General features: G+C 41.1%; 1 protein-coding gene across 1 annotated transcript in view; it reads left to right on the top strand.

Annotated features, from left to right (window-relative positions):
• Window positions 1–23,849, top strand: part of golgb1 (golgin B1) — a 47,573-nt gene that overhangs the window by 4,914 nt on the left and 18,810 nt on the right. The window contains exons 5-10 of the mRNA XM_033039976.1: window positions 527–636; window positions 5,429–5,543; window positions 6,951–7,030; window positions 12,702–12,786; window positions 14,285–14,361; window positions 15,964–21,356. Of these exons, the coding sequence (XP_032895867.1) occupies window positions 527–636; window positions 5,429–5,543; window positions 6,951–7,030; window positions 12,702–12,786; window positions 14,285–14,361; window positions 15,964–21,356 (5,860 nt within the window). The remainder of the gene's footprint in view (window positions 1–526; window positions 637–5,428; window positions 5,544–6,950; window positions 7,031–12,701; window positions 12,787–14,284; window positions 14,362–15,963; window positions 21,357–23,849) is intronic.

Here is a 23,849-nt window from a genome sequence, read left to right on the forward strand (position 1 = left end):
GGGGTGAATGGCGAGTACTGTAATACACTGCTTGAGAAAGTGAGGAGCAAAGTCATTGAGAATATTTAAGTAGGATCTTGAATTCATGAATTGCCTAGGCTTGGCAATTTACAGGCCAAATATTGGAAGATGGATAAATACAGCCAAGTGCACATTGGTTGGTGTAAACGTGGTGAGCCGAATTGTCTGAATTTTTGCTGTATGACTCCATGACGCTACATGACTCGCTCAATAGTCAGGTAGCATCTGTGGCAAGACTAACCAGATTTAACGTATTAGTTTGAAAACTCTTTGTCAGAACTGGAAAAGAGGTGCAACAATTATTTTTAATTTGCACAGACGGTGGGATGGGTAGGCAAAAATAATCTCTGCGATATCCAGAAGTCTTTTTGGCATGTGGGATAGACTGCTTAAAGTAGCTGTGCCGCCCTGTATTGATATATTGTCATTTTATTTTAGAAATAAGACCTGCAGGACAAAACAGAAAGAAGTAAAATTGAGGAAATTTTTTTTTTTTCTCCCACAGATGGTCTGAAGAAAATTGAAGAAAGTGAACAATCTGAAGCTGACCTCACATTGCAAAAGGAAGCATCTGTCAGAATTCATGAGCTTGAAGAAAAAGTTCAATCACTAGAGGTCAGATATCTATAACAGATTGGAAATGCTTGCGTAGGGGGGTGTGACTTATTAATTGCTGTATTAGTAGTACTCATGGATTTGATTAATGGTTACTTTGTGTTGTAATAATTCTATGATTCTGTAGTTCGAGGGGAAAATAATTGATGTAAAGTAGATTCAGTGATCCGGTGTTAGGTTTGTCTTGTTAGGTGCTAGATGTACTTGATTGTACACCAGCAAGTGGGATGTTTAGGACTCGCTCAACATTGACATACTTTAGATGCTGCCTCATCAATCTATGTGAACCCTCAGCAATAGCTGGCAACTGATTCAGTGCTCAGTGTCAGAGATCAGAATGTCCCAGTTTTGATTCCTGCTCTTTGTTGAGTTTGCACATCTCATGTTAAGAGTTGCAGGGATGATGCATCTGAACAGTAAAAGCCCAGTCGGTGGTCTTGCTGGAAAAATATATTCATGTAAGTGTAGTAAAGCAGGCAAAATAGAATTGATCCAGCTTCTGTTTGTTTTACTTATAATTGCACATGTAGAGTGGACTTTGATTTACAAGACGGCATGAGTTGAATGTACTCCACTAGTGAGGGAGTGGAAAGAAGGAAATCTGCTGATGGAACTAAAATAGAGGAGTTAAATATTTTCTATCAATATTGGCAGAATGTGACAGGAAAGATTGTGAGCTAATGTAAAATGATATTTTATGAATACTCGGTTGTAAATTAAGCTGCAAACACCGTGTGTCTTTCTTACAGCTTTCACTCCCTTCTTTGATCTTTCTTCCTTGTCTCTATTAGTTGGGTTTTGCCTATTGGAAAACAAATGTATACTCTTGACAATGAGGAAGATCTTTTCATAGTTAGTATAACCTTTGCTTTTCAAATGAAGCCTTGCAATTGCCATCTCCTCACAATGCATCCGTGCACCCCGCCCTTGCAGTTGGATCTCACCTACATTCATTCAGTCAAATCCTTTCCCAACAGCACTTATACTAAATGGAGTGTGACTATATGGCAATGACTGCAGTGTTGTACTTTACCAATGCTTTGTGCTAGAAGCTGCATTTTGTTTGGTTGTTGATGCAAACCATCACGACATGGTTCAATTAAAGTGGTCAGAAATGGAAGCTCCATCTGTAGTATCCAACCAAGCCTGCCAATCCAGGTTAATTGAGGGCTTGTAGGTCTGCTGTGTGTATTAACATATTCTGGAGGGCTTTTGAAAGCCATTTCATTGTACCCTTTTTCAGTCTCTGAAAAATAATGCACTGACCTTGCAAATTATTGAGGCTTTATTCAGTTTCTTTTGTTTTTGTGCTTTGCTGTGCATTGACTTGGCACATTGTAAAAATAAATGCAATATAGATTATAGAGCCTTAAATAAGGTAATAACAGCATGGACACTTCTGTTATAGCCTCAAACCTGCAGCTGAGGAGCTATTTCAGTACTCTGATTACACCTTAAGCAGCTTGAGTTGTAAACTGTTTCCACCATTTATATCTCAGTTAGCTGTCAATCTTGTTCAGGCAGTCTGTCTTCACTTGTTCTAGTTGTTTCCAGCTGCTGGGTGAAACAGGAAGTGCTCCAGTATAGTGCAGGTCATTCCTGTGAATAAATTGTAACTCGAACAGTTCGCTAGTCATAAATATTAAGTTCATGCAGCATTGCCTGCAGCCCCACAGCAACCGATAATGCCAGTTTCCCAAACGTTTGCTTGTATGTACAGGCTAGGTGGGTTAGATGTTTGTAAGATGGGGAGGACCTGTAATCCTACATATTTTATTGTAGCATCTGCTATTTGTATTACTACATTTGTCCTTATCATTCTCAAACTAGCATTCACCAAGCCCCTTTTTTTCCCTTTCCCAATAAAGTGCATCTTCCAAATCTACTCCTTAACTTGGTCTTCGTTGCTCATCATTCCGAATGTTAGCTTCCATCTTCGAATGCTAATTCACTTTGTTTTTTCTTGTTTGCTCATTATTCCATATCTTGCCTTACCTCTGAAATGGCCTTCAGATCTGTTTCATCTCCTCTCATTCTCCAGGTGCCCTGTACACTTTTCCTTCTTGTTTTTGCCACTGAAGGCATAACTTTCAGCCATTTCCCCCTTGATCTCTCTCAAATCTCTACATCTATATTTCATTCTTAAAAGCCTTCTTGAAACTTGCATAGTCCTCACTTCTGACCCTTCCACAGCATCTGTTCAAAGTTTGTTTCTCTTCAATCATTGTAAGACCTTTCCTCAGGATTAATGCTGGTGGTGTAGGAAGTTCAGTGCTTTCATTACCACTTCTATTGTTACACATGGTCTATCAGGCACAGCCAAGTTCATAATAATCAAAGGTATGCACATGAAAATGTAAATAAAATTCAAATGACTGCTTGATGTATACCTCTAATTAGAAATAGAGGAGGATCCTGAGATAAGTCTTGAATAGTTTATTTCTGCAATAAAAGGTTCCATATTTCTGTTTCTTGAGTCATCTACAAGTTAACGATTTTGGGACTCTACTTAAATTGTGCTTTTTGAAACTATACCTTCTCTGTATTCTGGCTTTAGGTCTTGCTTTCCAAATACTCAATTTTAGTATTTAGGCACCAATATTGCCTGGAACTTCATTTTCTGATCACAATAATATTTTTTTACCAGACATCTTTGGCTGGTACGAGTCTCAAGCAGGCATCACTTACTCCATGTTTCATAAAACATAGGACAATGCAGCACAGGAATATGCTTGGCCCACAATGTCTGTGCCAACCTTTACGCTAAGACCAACTCTAAGACTATCTGTCAGATATAATCTGTATCCCGCCATTTTCTGCATATCCATGTGCTTGTCCAAAAGTATCTTTAAATGTCACTATTGTATCTGCCTGCACGACCACCTGCATAAGCGTATTCCACAGTGTAAAAAAAAAACTTGGACCATACATATTCTTAGAACTTTGGCCCTTACACCTTAAAACTATGCCCTCTGGTATTTGATATTTCCATCCTGGGCAAATAAATGTGTACAATGTTAGCTCCCTCTTGGTTAAAGTCTCTTCACTGGTTAGATAATGGAAATCTTTCAGTCTTTATTATTAGAACATCTAATATGGGATCGATTGACCTAGTTGCACCAAAGTTCAATGACTCCCAAACTCCATCTTACTCCCCTTTAAATCTTCATTCCTAAACACCACTCATTGCTATCATGAATGTTCAAAGACTTGCTCTCCAATCCCCTGAATAATTGACCCACAGATTCATTACCCTTTATACAAAGGTATTAAACCTAATTTTCCTATGATTAAGCTTCCTCTTGAGTTGATGCACCAGTTTGTGCTATTTGTTGTTATGGAAAACATTTTATTATCCTGTTTTCTTATGACAGAGAAGGAAGCTGTTGAGCTCATTGAGTGTTCAAAAGGGAACTGCAGATGCTGGAATATCGAAGGTACACAAAATTGCTGGGGAAACTCAGCGGGTGCAGCAGCATCTATGGAGCGAAGGAATTGAGTCTCTACTTGCTCTCAGGACAATCCCATTTCCCCATCTATTTTCCTACACCTGTGTTCCTTCATTCCCCTACCAGTCTGGTTCTCCTGCTACCCACATACATTAGCTTTAATGAACAATAGCTATTCAAGCTACCAGCATGTCTTTGGAATGTAGAAGGAAACCGGCGCATACAGTGAAAATCCATGCAGAGTAAGCAAACGACACAGCACCACAAATCAAGATCGAATTCAGGGAGCTGAAACTTTAAAACAGCATTACCAGCTGTTGTTCCAGCATGGTGCCCAATTTGTTTGGGTTAATTTTACCTGCAACCCTTCCATTTCAAATATTCCAAAAGGCGAATTTCTGTCAGCGGTTGTAATCCTGTTGTAATCCCTTGTTTTTCAGTTTCATATCCTCGTAAGATGTCATAAAGTGACCACCTCTTATATTGTTATGAACATTAGATTGAATTACCATTTAAAAAAATTCACTCAAGTGTGGATGTTACTAATAAATCGTGCATTCATAGCCAGTCCACAATTACCATTTCGGAGGGGAGGTACGATTTAACCATAATAAAAAACAGATCTGGATTTGCATAAAAGCCAGATACGGTCAAAACAATAGAATTACTTCCCAAAAAGCCATTTGTGAATAACCCGAATTCTGTGATAATCCAATAGCTTCAGGTTCTACATTATGGGTAGAAAGTTGTAATTAGTTTGTTTAATTAAATTTGAGTTTTGGCCTCCAGATCGTCTATTCAGATTTCTGAGACACTATTTGAATTTGACCACACCCTTTGTGTAATGTAAATATACCATGTTAAAAATAGCACATGAATAAATGAATGGAAATTGTATTCCCTTAAATTGATCTCCTCAATACATTGTCGCAGAAGATCGATATGACAACATCAGATATGTCACCCAATTTCTGAATTTCTTGCTGTTGTCATTTCTGGCCAGAACGTTAAGCTAATATTCATAATTGAAGCTGCCTATGTAAACATTTTGAATGGAAAATCTACATGGAAACTGCGCCTATCCTAATGTTGTTTAAGGCTTTAGCCAAAAAATGGTCCCTGAGATGAATTTTATATAAGCATCATTGTATCTCACATTAGGATCACTATCATGAATATAAAGCAAACTCATACTTTCAACTATTTGGGACCAATGTATTTATTTCCTAAACAAAATCCTAATGTAGATGTTCTTAGAGCATCTGATTTCAGATTATCTCATCCATAAATTTTTGCTTAATTTTTTTTCTCCTATTCAAACCTACCCCTTCATCACCATCTAGACTGCTGCCGAAGAACAGTTGGTGACATCTCAGAACAGAATGGCTGAGTTAGAGGAGGAGAAGGGAAGCCTATTATGGAGGATAGTAGACTATGATGAGGTCAAGATGGAAAATGGTAAATGTATTTAAAGTTTTAAAGTAGACGGATAGTTACATAATTATTTTGCTTATGTTGGTTGAGGTAGGGTTGTTGCTTGGGCTTTGGGAGAGTGCCTTGCTCATCTAACGGTGTCTTCAATGAACTGTAGGAGAGCTTTCTAGCATCTGTGTGTTCTTTTGCCCAAAGGACCACAAGGCTCTCAAAATGTGAAGAGAGTGCCGTTTTCCATATAGACTGAGATGTAGCACATACCTGCATATTTTTAAAGAGGTGAGAGAGAGCATGTGGTGCAGGAATGAATTAATCAATTTCAGAAATGACAGATGGAGGCGCGAGAAACAACACATTCTCGTTTACAAAACATAAATATAAACTGTTGGAGTAACTCAGCCGGTCAGATAGCCTCTCTGGAGGACATGGATGGGCAACGTTTTGGGTCAGGACCCTTCTTCAGGGATTGCAGTAGGTGGGAGAAAGCTCACTCAGAAATGTCACATGCTTAATGGTGCAAATCAGAATCTCATTTCTACAAATTAAAAAAATAAGCAATTCTGGAAACACTCTAGGCCAGGCCACACCTGTGGAAGGAGAAAATTATTGCTGTACATTAGTAATCCTTCAGAACTGGGACAAAGACAAAAATAAATTGGCTTTCAGTAGAAGAGAAAGTGGGGAAAAGATCTACCAAACAAGTGGAATATCTCTGAGTGGATGAATTCAAATGGGTTCAAGGTTGCATCACCAGCACATTAAACTGTTTTATCGGCGTAATGTATTGTAAACGGCAAGAATGTGGGATAAGTCTAGCAGACCAGTCTATACAAATAGAATAAGAAATGGTGGAACATGCGGCAGCATTTCACAAGCTAGCAATGGGCCTTGTTATTGCAAAGTACCCACATATGCAACACAGACAAAGAAAAGCAATGTGCTGATAACAGCTACCGTTTGCTGCATTTACATGCTCTATCAGAGAGCTTCCCTTTGTTCTATCCATCTCTTCCCACATCTTTCCTCCGACAGAAAATTAACTTTTTCTCTCTTTTCCAGTTCTGACAGAGTCCTTGAACTGAAAATTAATTGTTTCTCCTTCCACAAATTCTGCCTGACCAACTGAGTGTTTCCAGTATTTTCTGCACTAAGCCTCATTCATTTTTGCATTTTATCTTGTGAAACAGATTTGCAATCTAACTATCATACCTTGCATGCATCCCTTCCTTTATGTATAGAATTGAGCGGAGATAGGTCTGTTTCCTGCCTGATATGGAGAACTGAAGGCCTATCTTCTAATTATGCAGCATTATAAGTTCTGTTAAGGCAGGGATTAATAATGGTTGAATTACAGTTCATTGAATCTTGATCTGAAATATGTCATTACAAGTAGAGGCCAGAACTGAAGAGCTGTTTATTTGTTTTTCATAGAACATCTGCGAGCCAGGATTGAAGAACTTGAAGAGCATGGGGCTATGATGTTGGCTCAGCCCATTGAAAAGTATACACCGGTATGGGCTGAAAATGGCAATTATGCCATCCTTATTGAAAAAGGGGTGTAAAACGTGCCTGGTGACCACGGGCCAGTCAGTTTAATCTCAGCATGGGAAAGCTTTTAGAAACAATAATCAGTGTAAATATTCATAGATACCAGAAATTTAAGTTGACAATTGCAAGCTAGTAGTACAGATTTGTGAAATGCAAATTGTATTTAATTAATGATTCATTAGTGATTATATTTTTGATGGGGTAATCGAAAATAATTTTTAAGGGAGGTGCAGAAAGGATATAGTGGTAAACCATTCTGTTTCAGATTGGAGGATGGTGGATTGAAGGGTTGGTACTGGTATTGTTTTATTTTCATATAAGTGCTGCAGCTGTGGGTGTGCAAACTTAGGTGTATACATTTGTGGATGACAGCTTGAAAATATGGTTAAAAAAATAAGGATGAATGTAATAGGTTGCCAAAAGATAAGCTGACTGAATGAACGGATAGGTTGGAAGATGAAATTTCATATAGTGAAGTGATATAGTTTATCAGAAAGAGTAAGAGAGATAGAATTGAAATGGCTCAATTCTAAAGGCTGCATCAAGAGTGTTTTATTGTTATGTATACAAAAACAGAACAATTAAATTATTCTTGCAGTAGCACAACAGGTTTGCAAACACTGTACACAATAGATAACATAATCATCAACAAAAACTTGTTCAATAAATTATGCCCAATTATAATCCAATATAGTGCAGGACAAAATAAAGCCCAAAGTCCCCAGTGCAACCAAGACAATTTGGAGTTTAGTTGGGGTTCATAGTGTTCATTAGCCTGATGGTTGTTGGGAAGAAACTGTTCCAAAACCAGGACATTACAGTTTTCAGACTCCGACACCTATTTCCTGATGGCAAAAGTGAAGTAAGAGCATGGCCAGAGTGGTGTGGGTCCATTGGTGGAAGAATGGGATTGAAGGATTTTTTATCTAAAATGGGTCAGCATAGACTAAATGGGTCAATTACCATCCATCTCTGCTACAGTATTCAGCAGTGACCCCATGGATGCCAAATCAACTGTTTATCTTTTGGTAACTGGTTCTAGAACTATCATCTCTGCTCAGTGTTAATGATGATTCCACGGTTGCAGGTATCATGAAGGGCAGGATAGTGAAATCTGTTTGCACACAGTACATGGTGCAGATGTTTACTTGGGTAGGTTAGGAGATCTGAACCGCAGGACTTCCATGTGGCTCAATGTCAGAGTAGAACTTTAGCAGAAGAGCAAAAAATGATGGATATGCTCAGCAGATTGGGGAGCATCAGTGGAGAGAGAAACAGAGTTAATGTTTTAAATCGGTGAATAAACAATTGGAAAACTATAGAAATAATAAAAAATGTATGTTCCAGCGAAATGGGCACAGAAAGAACAGAAAAGATTTGAATTGCATGAGACCAATAATTATTTGGGGATTTTATCAGTTGTTAGCAAGCTTGTTTTTTTTCCCTGCTCTTTTCAAATAACAGTTTAACTTCCAGAAAATGCCACCGTTCAGTATTCCCAATTGCTGCACTTTAATGGCAGCTTAAATTGTTGATTTAAATATATGGATTGGGCCATGAAATTAATGGTATCTTTGTAATTGCATCCATTTACAGTTGAGAGAGTGGGGATGAGAAGAGAGGATTTTGGATAGAAGAGTTAGAATATGATATTTGGAACTTTAGAAGTGTTAGGGTACTGGAAGATTAGATTTCATTTGGAAGAATAGGGTGTAAAAGGAATGGATGTACTGAACTTTCATTCTCCTTGAAATTTATTCTGTCCTTGGGTAAACTGCAGTTTAAATCATATCAACTGGATTAGGATTAGCTAGATTGAGTCAAATAGAGGTGAATGGTATTTTTATCCGATCAAATCATTATATCACATTTCCAGACCAATCCTTGGTGCTTAATTTTATGTGAAAGGAAAGCAAGAAATTCAAAGCAAAGGACTCAAAGTAACATTAGCAAATTTGCAGATGACACAAAGCAGGGTGGCAGTGTGAACTGTGAGGAGGATGCTATGAGAATGCAGGGTGACTTGGACAGGTTGGGTGAATGGGCAGATGCATGGCAGATGCAGTTTAATGTGGATAAATGTGAGGTTATCCACTTTGGTAGCAAAAACAGGAAGGCAGATTTCTATCAAAATGGCGTCAAGTTGGGAAAAGGGGAAGTACAACGGGATCTGGGGGGTCCATGTACATCAGTCTATGAAAGTAAGCATGCAGGTGCAGCAAGAAGTGAAGAAAGCAAATGGCATGTTGACCTTTATAACAAGAGGAGCTGAGTATAGGAGGAAAGAGGTCCTTCTACAGTTGTATAGGGCCCTAGTGAGATCACACCTGGAGTACTGTGTGCAGTTTTTTTCCCCTAATTTGAGGAAGGACATTCTTGCTATTGAGGGAGTGCAGCGTAGGTTTACAAGGTTAATCCCGGGATGGCGGGACTGTCATATGCTGAGAGAATGGAGCGGCTGGGCTTGTATACTCTGGAGTTTAGAAGGATGAGAGGGCATCTTATTGAAACATATAAGATTATTAAGGGTTTGGACACGCTAGAGGCAGGAAACATGTTCCCGATGATGGGGAAGTCCAGAACCAGGGGCCACAGTTTAAGAATAAGGGGTAAGCCATTTAGAACGGAGACGAGGAAACACTTTTTCTCACAGAGAGTTGTGAGTCTGTGGAATCCTCTGCTTCAGAGGGCGGTGGAGGCCGGTTCCCTGGATACTTTCAAGAGAGAGCTAGATAGGGCTCTTAAAGATAGTGGAGTCAGGGGATATGGGAAGAAGGCAGGAACGGGGTACTGATTGGGGATAATCAGCCATGAAGGTCCCTCGAAGGGCCCAATGGCCTACTCCTGCACCTCTTGTCTATTGTCTAAGAAATGCATTTTCTGCAGCCACTCCCCATCATAATTTAAAAGTCAAAGTTGGTGTGAGAATACATTAACTAATCTATCAAAGACGTTCAAATTTATTTTTTTAAATTCTACCATCAAAGCCCTTCCATCTAATACCCAGTTTCTAAAATCCCATCACTTTCACTGATAGCCCGTCCCCTACAAAGTCCATTTGTCTTGTGCCTTTAATATCCTGGTATTATTAAAAATACCCTTCCCCAGTTTTGGAGCAGAAGATTTGCACTGTAATTGTTCATCGAACAAAAAGGGAAAGTCTAAAAATAGATTTTTTATTTGCAGCAGGTCATGTTTAAATAATCTGAGGTCACTGGGGAAGCAGAGGCACCTTGAGCCTTAATATAGGAGATAATAGGCTTTCGGTGAGAGAACATGGCTTAAACAACACAGACTGCTTCTGTCCTGCAGCTGATTGAATCTCTCACATCTTATTAACACAAGATTAAGGACAGTCAGTTAACTACATCATAATGGGGACAATTTTATAGTTGCATGTGTACAATGACACAAAGTTTTATATGAACACCAGCACCTGAACCTTTTCAAGAGCTCTATTGGTAAATATACTGCTAATTAGTGTTTTAAGCCAACAATGAGTAGGATTTCAATTCAATCTCTTGTCTGTGCTGATAGATGAAATCATGACGAAGCTACAGATAATGCCAGTTATATGTGTTCAAGAATTGAAAGCAGTTTGGATTCTAGGTTCTATAAAAAAACAAAACCTTCCCGATGACAATAGTGAGGTGAGAGCGTGGGCAGGGTAATGTCAGTCTTTAATGTTAGTTAGCTGCAATTTTTGAGTCGGTGCCTCCTGCAGATCCCTTCCATGACAGGAAGGTCAGTACCCGAGTTGGATTGGCCAATGTCTAACACTTTCTACAGCTGCTTTCAGTCCTGGGTGTTAGAGTTACTGAACCAGGCTGCGATGCAGCTGGTCAGTATGCTGTCTATCATATACCTGTAGAACTTTGATAGAATATTAAGGGACACACCAAATCTCTTCAAACATCTAAGGAAGTTGAGGCATTGATGAGCAATCTTTGTGATTGCATCAATGTGCTCAGCCCAAGACAGATATTCAGAGACATGCATGTCCAGTATCTTGAAGCTGTTGACTCTCTCCACCACCGCCTTGTTGATGAGCACAGTTTTTGGATCCTTGACTTTCCCAGTGAGCAAAGATAGTGGTGTAGGATATTTGGTAGAGAGGGAGGAAGGAGAGGGGAGGAGGTGAGAAGAGGAGGTGAGAAGAGGAGGAGGGGGGGTGGAGGGGGAAGAGGTGGAGGGGGAAGAGGTGGAGGGGGAAGAGGTGGAGGGGGAAGAGGTGGAGGGGGAAGAGGTGGAGGGGGAAGAGGCGGAGGGGGAAGAGGCGGAGGGGGAAGAGGCGGAGGCGGAGGGGGAAGAGGCGGAGGGGAGCCGGGCGAGTGAGTGGGCTGTCAAATGAGGAGACAGAGAGAAGCGGCTTCTGACTCTGGAAACCCACAGCTGGAATGAGCGTGCAGGCGGGCGGGGCTTCACGAGCTGCGCCGACAGTGAGGAGAAGGTTCAGCGCGTGAGGCGCTGCTGCCGAACAAAGGTCCTATAGCGGAACGGAGCTGTAGAATCTTTGTTCTGCAGAACTTTCTCGATCTTTCTGCGCCTTTAATCCACAGCGGCGGGGTTCGGGGCCAGGAGGCAGGTGGGCCTGGATTGGTGGGCATGTGGGCATTGTGTCATCAGCAGCTGGCAAGCGGCGATTATATTTTTAAAAGTGAGTTTTGTGAACAACGTTATTCAAAATCTGGGGAAATAATTGACCAAATTTAGAGAGGAGTGCATTTATGAAATCATAAGTTAAATCCCTACCAAGATTGTAAACATCTCTTTTTGTGTCTGGCTTCACACACGCACGCACGCACGCACGCGCACACACACACACACTCGCGCACACACACAAACACGCACGCATTTTTCCTACCGGTCGGTTTTCCCTGCTCCTAAAAACTCCGAGCATGAAGGAGAGTTTGAGTGACCTCATAGGACCTCCTAGGACCAAGTGTTGACCATGCTGCGAGTTTGAGTCGAGGGCAAACTCGTGTAAACTCGCAGATTAGCTCGCCGCAGTGGGACAGCCCCTTTATGTCTCCATTTTATTGCTCCACTACAAAATCTTGAATAGGTTTTCTCCTCTCAGTGTGAGACTCTCTCACTACTCCCCTCTTAGAATTTTGTCGCTCTCCTGCTCTTCAACCATGTTCTGCCTGAACTCGCTACCACGGCCATTGTGTTTGAATCTGAAGAAGGGTCCCAACATTAAACGTCACCTATCCATGTCCTCCATAGGTGCTGCCTGACTCAATATTCCAGCATCTGCAGTTCTTTGTGCATCAATCACATTATTAATATCCTTCCTTTTTCTGATTAATCATTACTCCTTATTCATCCAACAACGTTGGTAAAAGATGGTGCAGGAGCTATGTCTGACTATACAGTCTTGGGTAAAGTGAGAGTACAGAAGGGGATTGAGCTAACAGCCTTGAGGTGCTCTTGTGTTGATGTTTATCGAGGAGGAATTGTTGTTGGCAGTTCTTACTGACTGTGGTCTGCCAATGAGGAAGTTGAGGATTCAATTGCTGAGCTGCATGGTGGGCTTCATGAATCTTATCAACTGAGATTATGTAATTTGATTGTTATCACAGCAAAACATTATTGAATATTACTTATGTTTGATTTTTTTTCTTTCTTTAGGCTGAAGATACTGGCACCACATTATTGGAAACTGTGGTACTGGACCAAGCAACCCGATCTGGAGACATTTCACAAAGGACTGCAGGTAATGATGGTGCTTGGATGAAATGGAGAAATTGTTAGCTGTACTTGAAGAAAAAAAAGTAACTGTGAACAATAAATACTTGAATAATATTTATACCTGAAATTACGTTCTAAGTCTCTGCGAGAAGATGATGTGTTGCATTGATTATTGCTGGGCAAGGTTTGGAGATATTACACATTCAAATATCCAGATGAGTCCTCAAATAACCTATAATTAATGCGATAGGAGATCCACTACATGTAGCAACAGACATTGTTTCATTTAGAGCCATGCAGCACAGAAACATAGGTGTAGGAGAAGGCCATTTGATCCTTCGAGCCAGCAGCCCCATTCAATATGATCATGGCTGATCATCTAAAATCAGTATCCCGTTCCTGCTTTTTCCTCATATCCTTTGATTCCTTTAGCCCTAAGAACTAAATCTAACTCGAAACAGGCCCTTCGTCACAACTTTCCTATACCGACCATGATGCCAAATCTACGCTAGTCCCACCAGGCTGTGCTTGGCATATATCCCAATAAACCTTTCCTACCTGTCCAAATGTCCCTTAAATGTTGTTATAGTACCTGCCTCAACTACCACCTCTGGCAGCTCGCTCCATTTACCCACCACTCTCTGTGTGGAAAAAGTTGCTACTCAGGTTCCTATTAAATCTTATCCATCTCACCTTAAACATATGTTCTCTGGTTCTTGGTTCCCCTACTCTGGGTAAAAGACTGCATTTCCCCAATCTTTTCCTCTCATGATCTTATACACCTCTATAAGACCATCCTTCAGCTCCGGCACTCCACGGAATAAGTCCTAGTCTGCCCAGCCTCTCCCTTTAGGTCAGGACTTCGTCCTAGTAACATTTTCGTTAATTTTCTCTGTACTCTTTCTAGCTTAACAACATCTTTCCTTAGCAATTGCTATAGCTAGGTGGTCAATCTTAGGTTGAGCTCCCGGATAGTCAGCTGGTTTTGGATCCTACCATTGATATTCAGTTGCATTACCACTGCTGAGTGCCTCAACATCATATGTGGACCAGATGCATAGATAATGGGCCCAGAAAGCACTGGGAACCTTACAGCAAGCAACTCATATTTTGCTACACCAAGGCCAATCCACCACCTGTAAGTCACAAGTTAAGCACATGATGGAATGCTCTGCACTCAGTTGTGTGAGTGCTATTCCAAAGGCACTTCGAAAATGTTATGTTGGCCAGGACTGAGCACTGTGCCCAGTCTGGTCAGAATTCTCACCGGGCAGTGCCCTGGTGTTAGCCAGGGGTCTTAATGGACATTGGCCAGGAGACTCATTGGATGCTGATATTTTATCCAGAGTTGTGCAGTAAATGACCTGATTTTCAAGCTGACATTTCCAACCTGACATTGAAAACTGGAGTTTTTCCCGCTGCTGGCAGTGTATACTGTCGCAAACATCCTAGTGGAAATTTAAATATACATAAGGAATATCTAAACTCAGAGGTTGATTATAAACAAATATTTAACTTTTCAGAGCAGGCTGGCAACGTAGAGAATCTTCACGATGTCCCTAAACCAGAACAAGAAGCAGCAGAACCGATGGAAGTTCAGGTACAGGAACCTTGTGCTGTACCTTCCCTACTGTCATGAGTTTCAATTCCAGCTTCATTTCGTGGCAGTCGTCTCTGAGAAGCTTCAGAGTGAGGAGATACATAAATACAAGTCTTGGACATGCTAGGGACTGCAAATATTGGAATCTTGAGCAAAATACAAAGTACTGCAGGAACCTAGCACATCAGGCACCATCTCAGGATGGGACAGATGACCATCTGGGGATGGAAGTGGATAGAAGTGGGGAGGTCATGTTGCAGTTGTATAAGACGTTGTTGGTGAGACCGCATTTAGAATACTGTGTTCAGTTCTGGCCACCATGTTATAGGAGAGATATTGTCAAACTTGAAAGAGTTCAGAAAAGATTTATGAGGATGTTGCCAGGACTAGAGGGTGTGAGCTATAGGGAGAGGTTGAGTAGGCTGGGTCTCTATTCCTTGGAGCGCAAGAGAATAAGGGGTGATCTTATAGAGGTGTACAAAATCATGAGAGGAATAGATTGCGTAGATGCACAGTCTCTTGTCCAGAGTAGGGGAATCGAGGACTAGAGGACCTAGGTTCAAGGTGAAGGGGAAAAGATTTAGTAGGAATCCGAGGGGTAACTTTTTCTCACAGAGGGTGGTGGGTGTATGAAAGTAATTTCAAAACATGGGGGGACGTGTGTCCCCATGTCCCCCCCCGTTCCCCCGGATTTCCGCCCCTGCTTAAGGAATTGGACAGGCTAGATGTAGGAAAAATATTCATCATGTTGGGCGAGTCCAGAACCAGGGGTCATTGTATAATATAAGGGTAGGCCATTTAGTACTCAGATGGAGTTGTGAATCTGTGGATTTCTCTTCCACAGAAGGCAGCGGAGGCCAATTCACTAGATGTTTTCAAGAAAGAGTTAGATTTAGCACTTAGGGCTAACGGAATCAAGGAATATGGGGAAAAAGCAGGAACAGGGTACTGATTTTGGATGCTCCGCCATGATCAGCGGTGCTAGCCCGAGGGGCGAATGGCCTACTCCTGCACCTATTTCCTATCTTTCTATATTTCTATGTTGTACTTTAGAAATAAACTCAGACTAGAAACCTTGCTAATGCTGACTACGCTTGTACTGTCCTTTCTTTATCATTGTGTATTAGCAGCACCATGACTTGTATTTATGTAAAAATACATCAAGCTAAACAAGGGAGCATTTAAGCATCTGAACAAAAGGTTGACAAAACCAGTCATTTATAAAGAACAGCATACCTATTCCACTACAGAAGTGTGCAGATCCGGGGAACAACAAGAATATAGGAACTATATTCTTCTTGTTCCCCTAGTGCCTAACTTTAGAATAAAGTTCCACCTCACATGGAGAACTATAGCTTTATTGGGGGGAAAAAATGCAGGGTGGTTTAATTGCAAGAAGTGTTCCTGAGTTTTTTTCAGATTTCTGGCTGATGGTTTATTTGCTAATGTTAAGACAAAGGGAATTGCAAATAGCCAAGAAGTCTGAATTGTAATGTATCAGGCTATTTATATCCCCTGTCTAATTTAACCATATTTGCACCATTTCTGAACTTCTCATTGTACAGCAGTAACTGAACTTTTACTTTTTTCTTTTTAATTCAGCACATTGAAGTAAAGACTGAGGAAAGCAGTGAGGTTGATTCCCTGCTGAGGGCCAGTTCTGACAAAGACAAAGAGCCTGCTCCAGTTACATATCAACTGGCAGAAGTCCAAAATAATCAGCAGGTATTGGACAGGCAGCATTCACCGTTGTCCGAAGATGGGATTTTCGGCCAACAAAGTTTGGAGGATAGAAATCAACTTGTACCTGAGCAACAAGAAGCGATGTTGGCCTTAAATGAGAATGTTGACATAATCGCAGAGACGAAGGAAGGAATAAGCACCATCATGATAATGAAAGAAAGGGCCAGTTCAGGTGCTGAAGTGGAGAGCATGACGGTTTCAGTACAGCTGGAGGGGAAGACTACTTCTGTTGTTCAAGTAGAGCAGAGTAGTACAACAGTTGTCCATCTAGAAGAGCATATCTATTCCACCACAGAAATGTACAGATCTGGGGAACAACTGGAATACAGCTCCGCCACACACGAAGAATTACAAATGATCTTGGGAAATGAACAGGATGGTGGAACTTCAGGAAGTATTCCCGAGTTTCATGTGGTTCAAAGCAAAGAATCTGAGAAACTGCAAGTGCGCATACAAGAACTTGAAAAGAACCTGGAAGAGGTGGAGGGCTCCTACAGCAAGCAGCTGGAGGATAAACATGAGGAATTGATGAGGTTAAATCAGATAATTTTGGATTACAAGGAGGAGGCGGTGAATGCAAAGGAAGCCATTAACAACCTGAGTGAAGAGAAGAACGAGCTTCTCAGTCAGATTCAGCATTATAGTGAAGAATTGTCCACATTACCTCAATTAAAAGAAAAACTGACAAAAGTGGAGGAAGAGGCTGTTGATGAAGGGAAAAGGAGCCTTTCGGTTTTGGAAAACATGAGTATGCAGAATAGCCTATTGCAAGAGCAGTTTTGCAGTGCAGAAAACGAATCTAGGTCAAAGGATGTGAAAATTGAAACCCTGGAGCAGGAGATGGACATCATCCAGTGTCAGGTCACTGAGCAAGAGGCAGTCATTACAGCTTTGAGAGGGGAGTTTCAAGAGAAGGAAGAAGCATCCTTGAACTTGGAACAGCTTGTCAAAGATGATAAATCCAAAATCGAGGAGCTTCTACAGAAGGTGGCTTTCAAGGAACAGGAATTGCTGAGTGTGCAGCAAAGTCTTTCTGAAAATGTAAGCAAAGTTCAGCAACTTCAGGTGAGTCTGTCAGAAAAGGACAGCGAAATGGCTGAGGTCACTGTGAGTATGTCCGAGAAAATGGTAGAATTGAACGAAGATAAATTTTCATTGAGGAACCAACTGAAACAGTTGAAGGAGCAGCTGTTGTTGCTGCAAAGAGAACAGGAAAGTAAAGAAGAGGAGAAACCCATTAGTGAGCATGAGCGATCCATCAAGGACGAAGAACAGACTGACGTTGCACAAAATAGCATTGACAGATTTGACCTGTTACTGAAAGAGAAAAATGGTTTAGAGAAACAAGTAGAAAACCTAACGAAGGAGAATGAGCAAGTAAAAAGAAGACTCCAAGCAGCGTTGATAAAGAGGAAAGAGCTTTTAAAAAAGGTGGAAGAAATGAAACGGGAAGCAATCAATAAAAACTTTGAAACACAGGAAAGCTCTCCATCAGGAAACAAAACAGGATGCAGTGATCTAAAATCTGCTGAGATAGTGAAACCATGTGAAGAAATTCAGATCCAGGATCAACATACAGTTGATCTAGTTAGGACGCTTTCCGAGAGAGAAGCAGATTTGCAGAATGTTAGGAAAGCTCTCCAAGATCAAGAAGATACTGTTTGTCACCTTCAGAATTTGGTAGAGGATCTGCGACAAAAGCTTCAGGAAAAGGCAGATGAGGTGAATTCACTGGAAGCAACTACGTTGCTCAAGCAGGTGGCCATTCAACAGGTAACATTGCAACATGAGATGGAAGAGAAGGATGTTAGGAACGAGGGCACAGAAATAGATTCTGAAACTGTACCTGAGCTGACTAGCTCAGTGGAAAGTTCAGTAAAAAGTAAGAAAAGTGAGCTTGAGGCTAAGCTCTCCATTTTGGAAAAAGAGAAGGATCAGCTGCAGAAGAAGCTTGAGGAAGCCGTCAGTTTGCGCAAGGACACAATTAAAAAGGCTCAGGAGAAAAATAGACTCCATAGGGAACAAGCGAAACAACAGAAGCAGGAATATAATGCTTTGCTGGAGAATTTCAATCAACAAAGTCAGGAGAAAGAAAGAATTTGTGAAGAACTTTTAAGAATGAAAGAGCAGCTCCTGCTATTGGAAGTGAAGCCTCCTTCAGCTGGAGAATTTCATCCAGGAAAACTACATCGGCGGAAGTCTGAGGAAGAAAGTATCCCAGAGAAGGAGTTGCCGGAGAGGGATCAGCATTTAGATTGGGGCTTTGAGTTGGTGGAGTCTTCGAAGACAGAGGTGGTTCAGGTAGATGGAGAAGTATTTGAACCAAGAAGTGAAGATACTTTGGTGGCACGATTAAGGGAAGAACTTGAGAAGGTCGCCAATGAAAAATATGAACTTGAATTAAAAGTGCAGGATTTGGCAGATCTTGAGCAGCGAAATTTGGAAAAAACAGCAATGTCTCAGGATGAAATCTCTGAGCTGCAAGAAACCCACTGCTTGGAGAAGGAGGAGTTACTTAAAGAAGTTGAACTTCTGAGAAAAAGATATGAGAACACAGAATCACATGCAGAAGCTTTAGAGACAACCACAGCTGAAAGTTGTGTTTCTGAAGACCTGGCCATTCTAAGTAAGCAATATGAGGAGTTGAAAGTCATTTTGCAGAAAAAAGATGAAGAAAGAGAATATTTCTATATTCAGCTGCAGGAAAAAAAAGCGCTTTTCGATAACCTGGAACAGAAGCTCTCTGAGAAACAAGATTTTGTAAATACTCTACAGTCTCAAATGGAAGAGCAAGCTAAAGTGTTTGAAGATGAAAGAAGACTTCTTCAAACAGAGATCTTGGAAACTCGACAAAAGCAAGAAGAAGTTACTGAAGAAGCAAAGTCTAAGCAGCTTATACAGAGGAAGCTACAAGCTGCGTTAATCTCACGCAAAGAAAATTTGAAGGCAAACAAATTACTGAAGGAAGAGCTGGACAGTGTAACAACGTGGAAAGAAGGATTAAGTCGGAAACTGACCGAAATGGAGCGGGTCACAGAAGACCTGAGACAGGATAAAGAAGACCTAATGACAAAATCGTCAAATCTTGAGGAGCAAAAGGAAAAATTAATTATAGAAGTGGATAAATTATTGGTAGAGGACCAAAATATCAGTGCTTCATGCGAGAGCTTAAAGCTGATCATTAGTGGCATAACACAAGAAAAAGATGTATTGCAACAGGAAATTGAGGTCTTAAAAGGTGAACAAAAGGCAGAGAGCTTAGATTGGCAACGGAGGCATGAAGAATTGCAGAAGGAATATGAAACACTTCTGCAGTCCTATGAAAATGTTAGTGGTGAGATTGAGAAGATGCGTCGTGTACTGGAGATTGGTAAACTGGAGAAGCAGGAATTGTTCGGTAGGATTCAATTGGCAGAAGCTAAGAAACTAGAGGTTGAAAAGCAACTCGAGGGGGCAATACAAGAGCAGGAGGGTATGAAGGAGAAAATGAGGAAGTTTGCTAAATCAAAGCAGCAAAAAATCATGGAACTTGGAGAAGAAATCGAGAGACTTCAGTCAGAACAGCAGTCTGAACCAAGAATACAGATTATGCCAAGTGAATCCTCAGACTTAAAAGAAAGACATTCTCAGGAGGACCTTCAGAAAGCAAGACGGGAAACAGAAGAGGCGATGAAAGAGCTTGAGACATTAAAAGTTCAAAGAGATTTTTTGGAGAGAGAGACCAATGTTTTGAAACTGGAACTGAAAGAGATGGCTGAGAAGCTGGAAAATAGAGAAAAAGGTTTAGACCAATTTCAAAGTAACATCAGTCACGAACAGGAAATCAAAATGCAAGAAGCTTTCGATACATCCATTGTAGTAGAAGTTAAACAAGAATTAACTAGTAAATTAGGTTCTTCAGCAGAGTCAGCTGCAATCCGTGCCTCTCGTGAGGGACCTCAAGATCTTAGCTACCATAATGAAATTTCCAAATGCAAACAAGAAGTGTCACAGTTGATGGAAGAACTAAGACAGCTGGAAAATGACAAGCAAATAACAGAGAATGTGATGCATGAATTGGAGAAAACAAACCGACTTATGAAAAGTGAACAACACAGTTTGGAAGAGCAACTTGTTAAAAGTAAGGACGAATGGAAACACATAAATAAGACTGTCTCTGAACTAGAGCTGGATAATCACCAATTAAAGCAGAAAGTCGATGAGGTAAAGAAGGAGAAAGCATCTGCAGATTTGGATAAAGATGATCTGGAAGAGCGACTGATGAATCAGTTGGCAGAGCTTAACAGTAGCATTGCTAATTATCAACAGGAATCAAAAGAGCATAACGACCAGATATCACAGTTAGAAATAACTATGAGAGGGTATCAGAAACAAGTCGATGAACTGGAAGAAGAGGTGAGGCAACTTCAGAGAGATAAAGCAGAAGTTGCAGCCAAATTGCAAAAGGACTTTGAGCAAAAAGTTAAGTCAATGCAAAAGGGAAAAGAAGGGGGTAAAATTCACAACAAAGAATTACAGGAGCTTCTTAAGGAAAAACAACAAGAGGTCAAGCAGCTGCAGAGAGATTGCATTCGGTATCAGGAGAAGATCAGTGGTTTGGAAAAAACCATCAAGGCATTGGAATTTGTTCAGCAAGAGACCCAGAAGAGTTTGGATGCTGCAAGGAAGGAAATAACAACAAAATTGGAAGAATGCAAGAAGTCCCAATCAGAATTGCTTTCCTATAAAGTCCGATTCGATGATGCTCAAAGTGAGGCAGCTAGAATTCTGGCAGACAGGTTGAAACTTGAGGAAGAAATCCAAACTCTTGAGCATAAGTCCAGAGAGCAAACCAACCATATGGAAGAACAACAAATGAGAAGGCTTAATCTAGAAAAAGATCAACATAGAAAGGAGTTGAAAAATATGCAGGAGAAAGTTGAAAGTTTGCAGCGTGAGAAGAAGCATGCTGAAGACTCTATTGAGGCATTGCAGGGCACGTTAGAAAAGAAGAAAGAAGAAACCAATCAGGTTCAGGCAAATTTCAATGAAAATCTGGCCAGGCTGGCAGCTTTCACCCGTAGTATGTCCTCTTTGCAGAATGACCGTGATAGAATCATTGATGAGTCGAAGAAGTGGGAAATCAAGTTCAATGAGGCGATATTGAAGAAAGAAGAAGAGGTCAGGGTAAAAGAAGACTCTTGCAACAGGATGAGGAATGAGCTACGGCAGACTACCATTCATCACGAGGAACTGAAAATCAAGCTTTCCAGGTAAAGCAAGAGCAAATGTGTAACACTGGCTCTGCACAAACAAAAATGATGGGTATTACCTATGGTTTCCCAGTATGTGTGGCTGACAAACAAGGATATTTGAAAGATGGCCCTTTTGTTTTAGACCAAATACTGTATTGCTGGTTTATAGTTTATCTATATTATTTATAACTAAGAGTCTCATCTTGTATATGTGTATGTATGTTCCTGAAATACAGCTAAAACTTTACATGATAGCGCAACAATTTTAGGGGCGCCCTACTCACCATTCGCCTGCGTTGTGCACTATCAAGTTTTGTTATATTTTAAAAGTAATTCACTTTATAAACTTTAATGAACCTTATACTGTGAATGGGACACGTTTCAACGTGCCAGTCATGCCTGCGCAGTGCTGTCCCACTTGCCGGGCCCGTCAGCCGCGCCTGCGCGGTTGGGAGAGGGTTGCCTGGCCCGGTGGTGGCGTGCCCAGATGGAATGAAGAGACGAAATTTGAAATAACTGAACGTCTCGAGGATCTCTGAGAAAGAATGCTCCCGAAATACAGCCTAAACGGTACACAATAGCGCACTTTAGGGGCACTTTACTCGCCTGCGGTGTGCAGTATCAAGTTTAGTTCAAATTGTTGCGCTATCGATAAAGATAAAATCCAAGAATAATGATCCCTCCGTTTGGTTGAAACCTGAAGATCAAGGAAGGGGAGTGGAGAATATACTTGGGAGTGTTGGTGCAAGTCGAATTGGTAGTAAAGAAAACAAACTCAATGCTAGCATTTATTTCAAGAGGGCTTGTATACAAAAACAAGGATGCAATGCTGAGGCTCTATAAAGCACTGGTAAAGCCACATTTGGAATATTGTGAGCAATTTTGGACACCTATCTGAGGAAGGGTGTGCTGGCTCTGGAGGGGGTCCAGAGGAGGTTTACAAGAATGATCCCAGGATTGAATCGGTTAACCTATGATGAGCGTTTGTTGGCACTGGGCCTGTACTCGCTGGAGTTTGGAAGAATGAGGGGGACCTCATTGACACATACAGAATAGTGAAAGGCTTGGATAGAGTGGATGTGGAGAGAATGTTTCCACTAGTGGGAGAGTCTAGGACTAGTGGTCAGAATTAAAGGATGTTCTTTTAGGAAGGAAATGAGGAGAAATGTATTTAGTCAGAGGGTGGTGGATCTGTAGAATCTTTGCCATAGGCTTTGGAGACCAAATCAGTGGACATTTTTAAGGCAGAGATAGATAGATTCTTGAATAGTACAGGTTCCGAGGTTACGGGGAGAAGGCATGAGAATGGGGTTAGGTGGGAGAGATAGATCTGCTATGATTGAATGGAGCAGTAGACTTGATGGGCTGAATGCCCTAATTCTACTCCTATCACTCATGGCCTAATGACCTTTAATGCCAAATGTTCACGTTAAACTAATATTCTACACAATTATCTGATATGTCACCTTTTATGTCCTTGGCTGTTATTGAGTATTTAGATTATTATTTTAAATAATTAAGGTAAGTTAGGCTCTATCAGAAAATTTGTCTTTCAAATGTCTTAATTTCACTGCCATACCTTAATACTGTGGAGCAAAATTCAAAAATACTGCAATTGGAAATTATAAAATGAAAAATAGCAAATGACAGAAATACATAGCAGATCAAGTAAGACTTATGGGCCTGTCCCACAGGTAATTTTCAGGCGCCTGAAAAACCGGCAACTGGAACGGTGACTGTCAGAGTGGAACGCGCGCGCACACACACACACTCACTCACTCACTCTCACAGACCAGCCCGTTATGCAGGCGGGGGACAAGGCAAGCGGGGGGAGCGCTGTCTGTGTGAAATTCACACGGTGCAAAGCCAATGTGATATAGACACACACCGCGATGAACAGGAAGGTTGCCGCTGTAATTAAGACGGTGAAAGCACAGTGTACGGTAAGTCCTTTAAAAGAGGGGGGGAGAAGGAGTGGAGACAACTTTTAAGAAGCCAGAGATAAACGGCTGTGAAGCTCAGCGGACATTTAACATTACTGGTCGGTTATCCTTGGTTCTGAAAAATACTGCTTATGTGTTTTTTCCCCAATAAGCCAATGAAATTCATCGGTCAGCACCGGCTACTAGCTACGAGAACCTTCGACCTCCTGGCAGCCCACTAGGACCTCCTGGCGACCCACCTATAGCACGAGAATTCTCGCTACTCTCCATGGCGACTTCATTCTGGTCATGTTGAAAAATTTGCGGCGACCGTAATGAGGCCGTGACTAGTTCCCAGAATGCGGGAACTCCTCACGACCATGAAGGCGACTCCCCGGCAACCACCCGCGAACATGTGGCGACTGCATAGTTTCCTGCAGTCACCTAAAAAGTCGCCTAAGTGGGACAGGCTCATTATGGAGAGAGAAACAGTGTTAATGTTTTAGGTTGATGACCTTGAATTACAAAGGGCCTAAAACATTACTTCTCTCACCACAAATGCTCACCGACCTGCTGAGTACTTCCAGTA

This window comes from Amblyraja radiata, chromosome 21 (assembly GCF_010909765.2).
Source record: "Amblyraja radiata isolate CabotCenter1 chromosome 21, sAmbRad1.1.pri, whole genome shotgun sequence".
Taxonomy (NCBI): Eukaryota; Metazoa; Chordata; class Chondrichthyes; order Rajiformes; family Rajidae; genus Amblyraja; species Amblyraja radiata.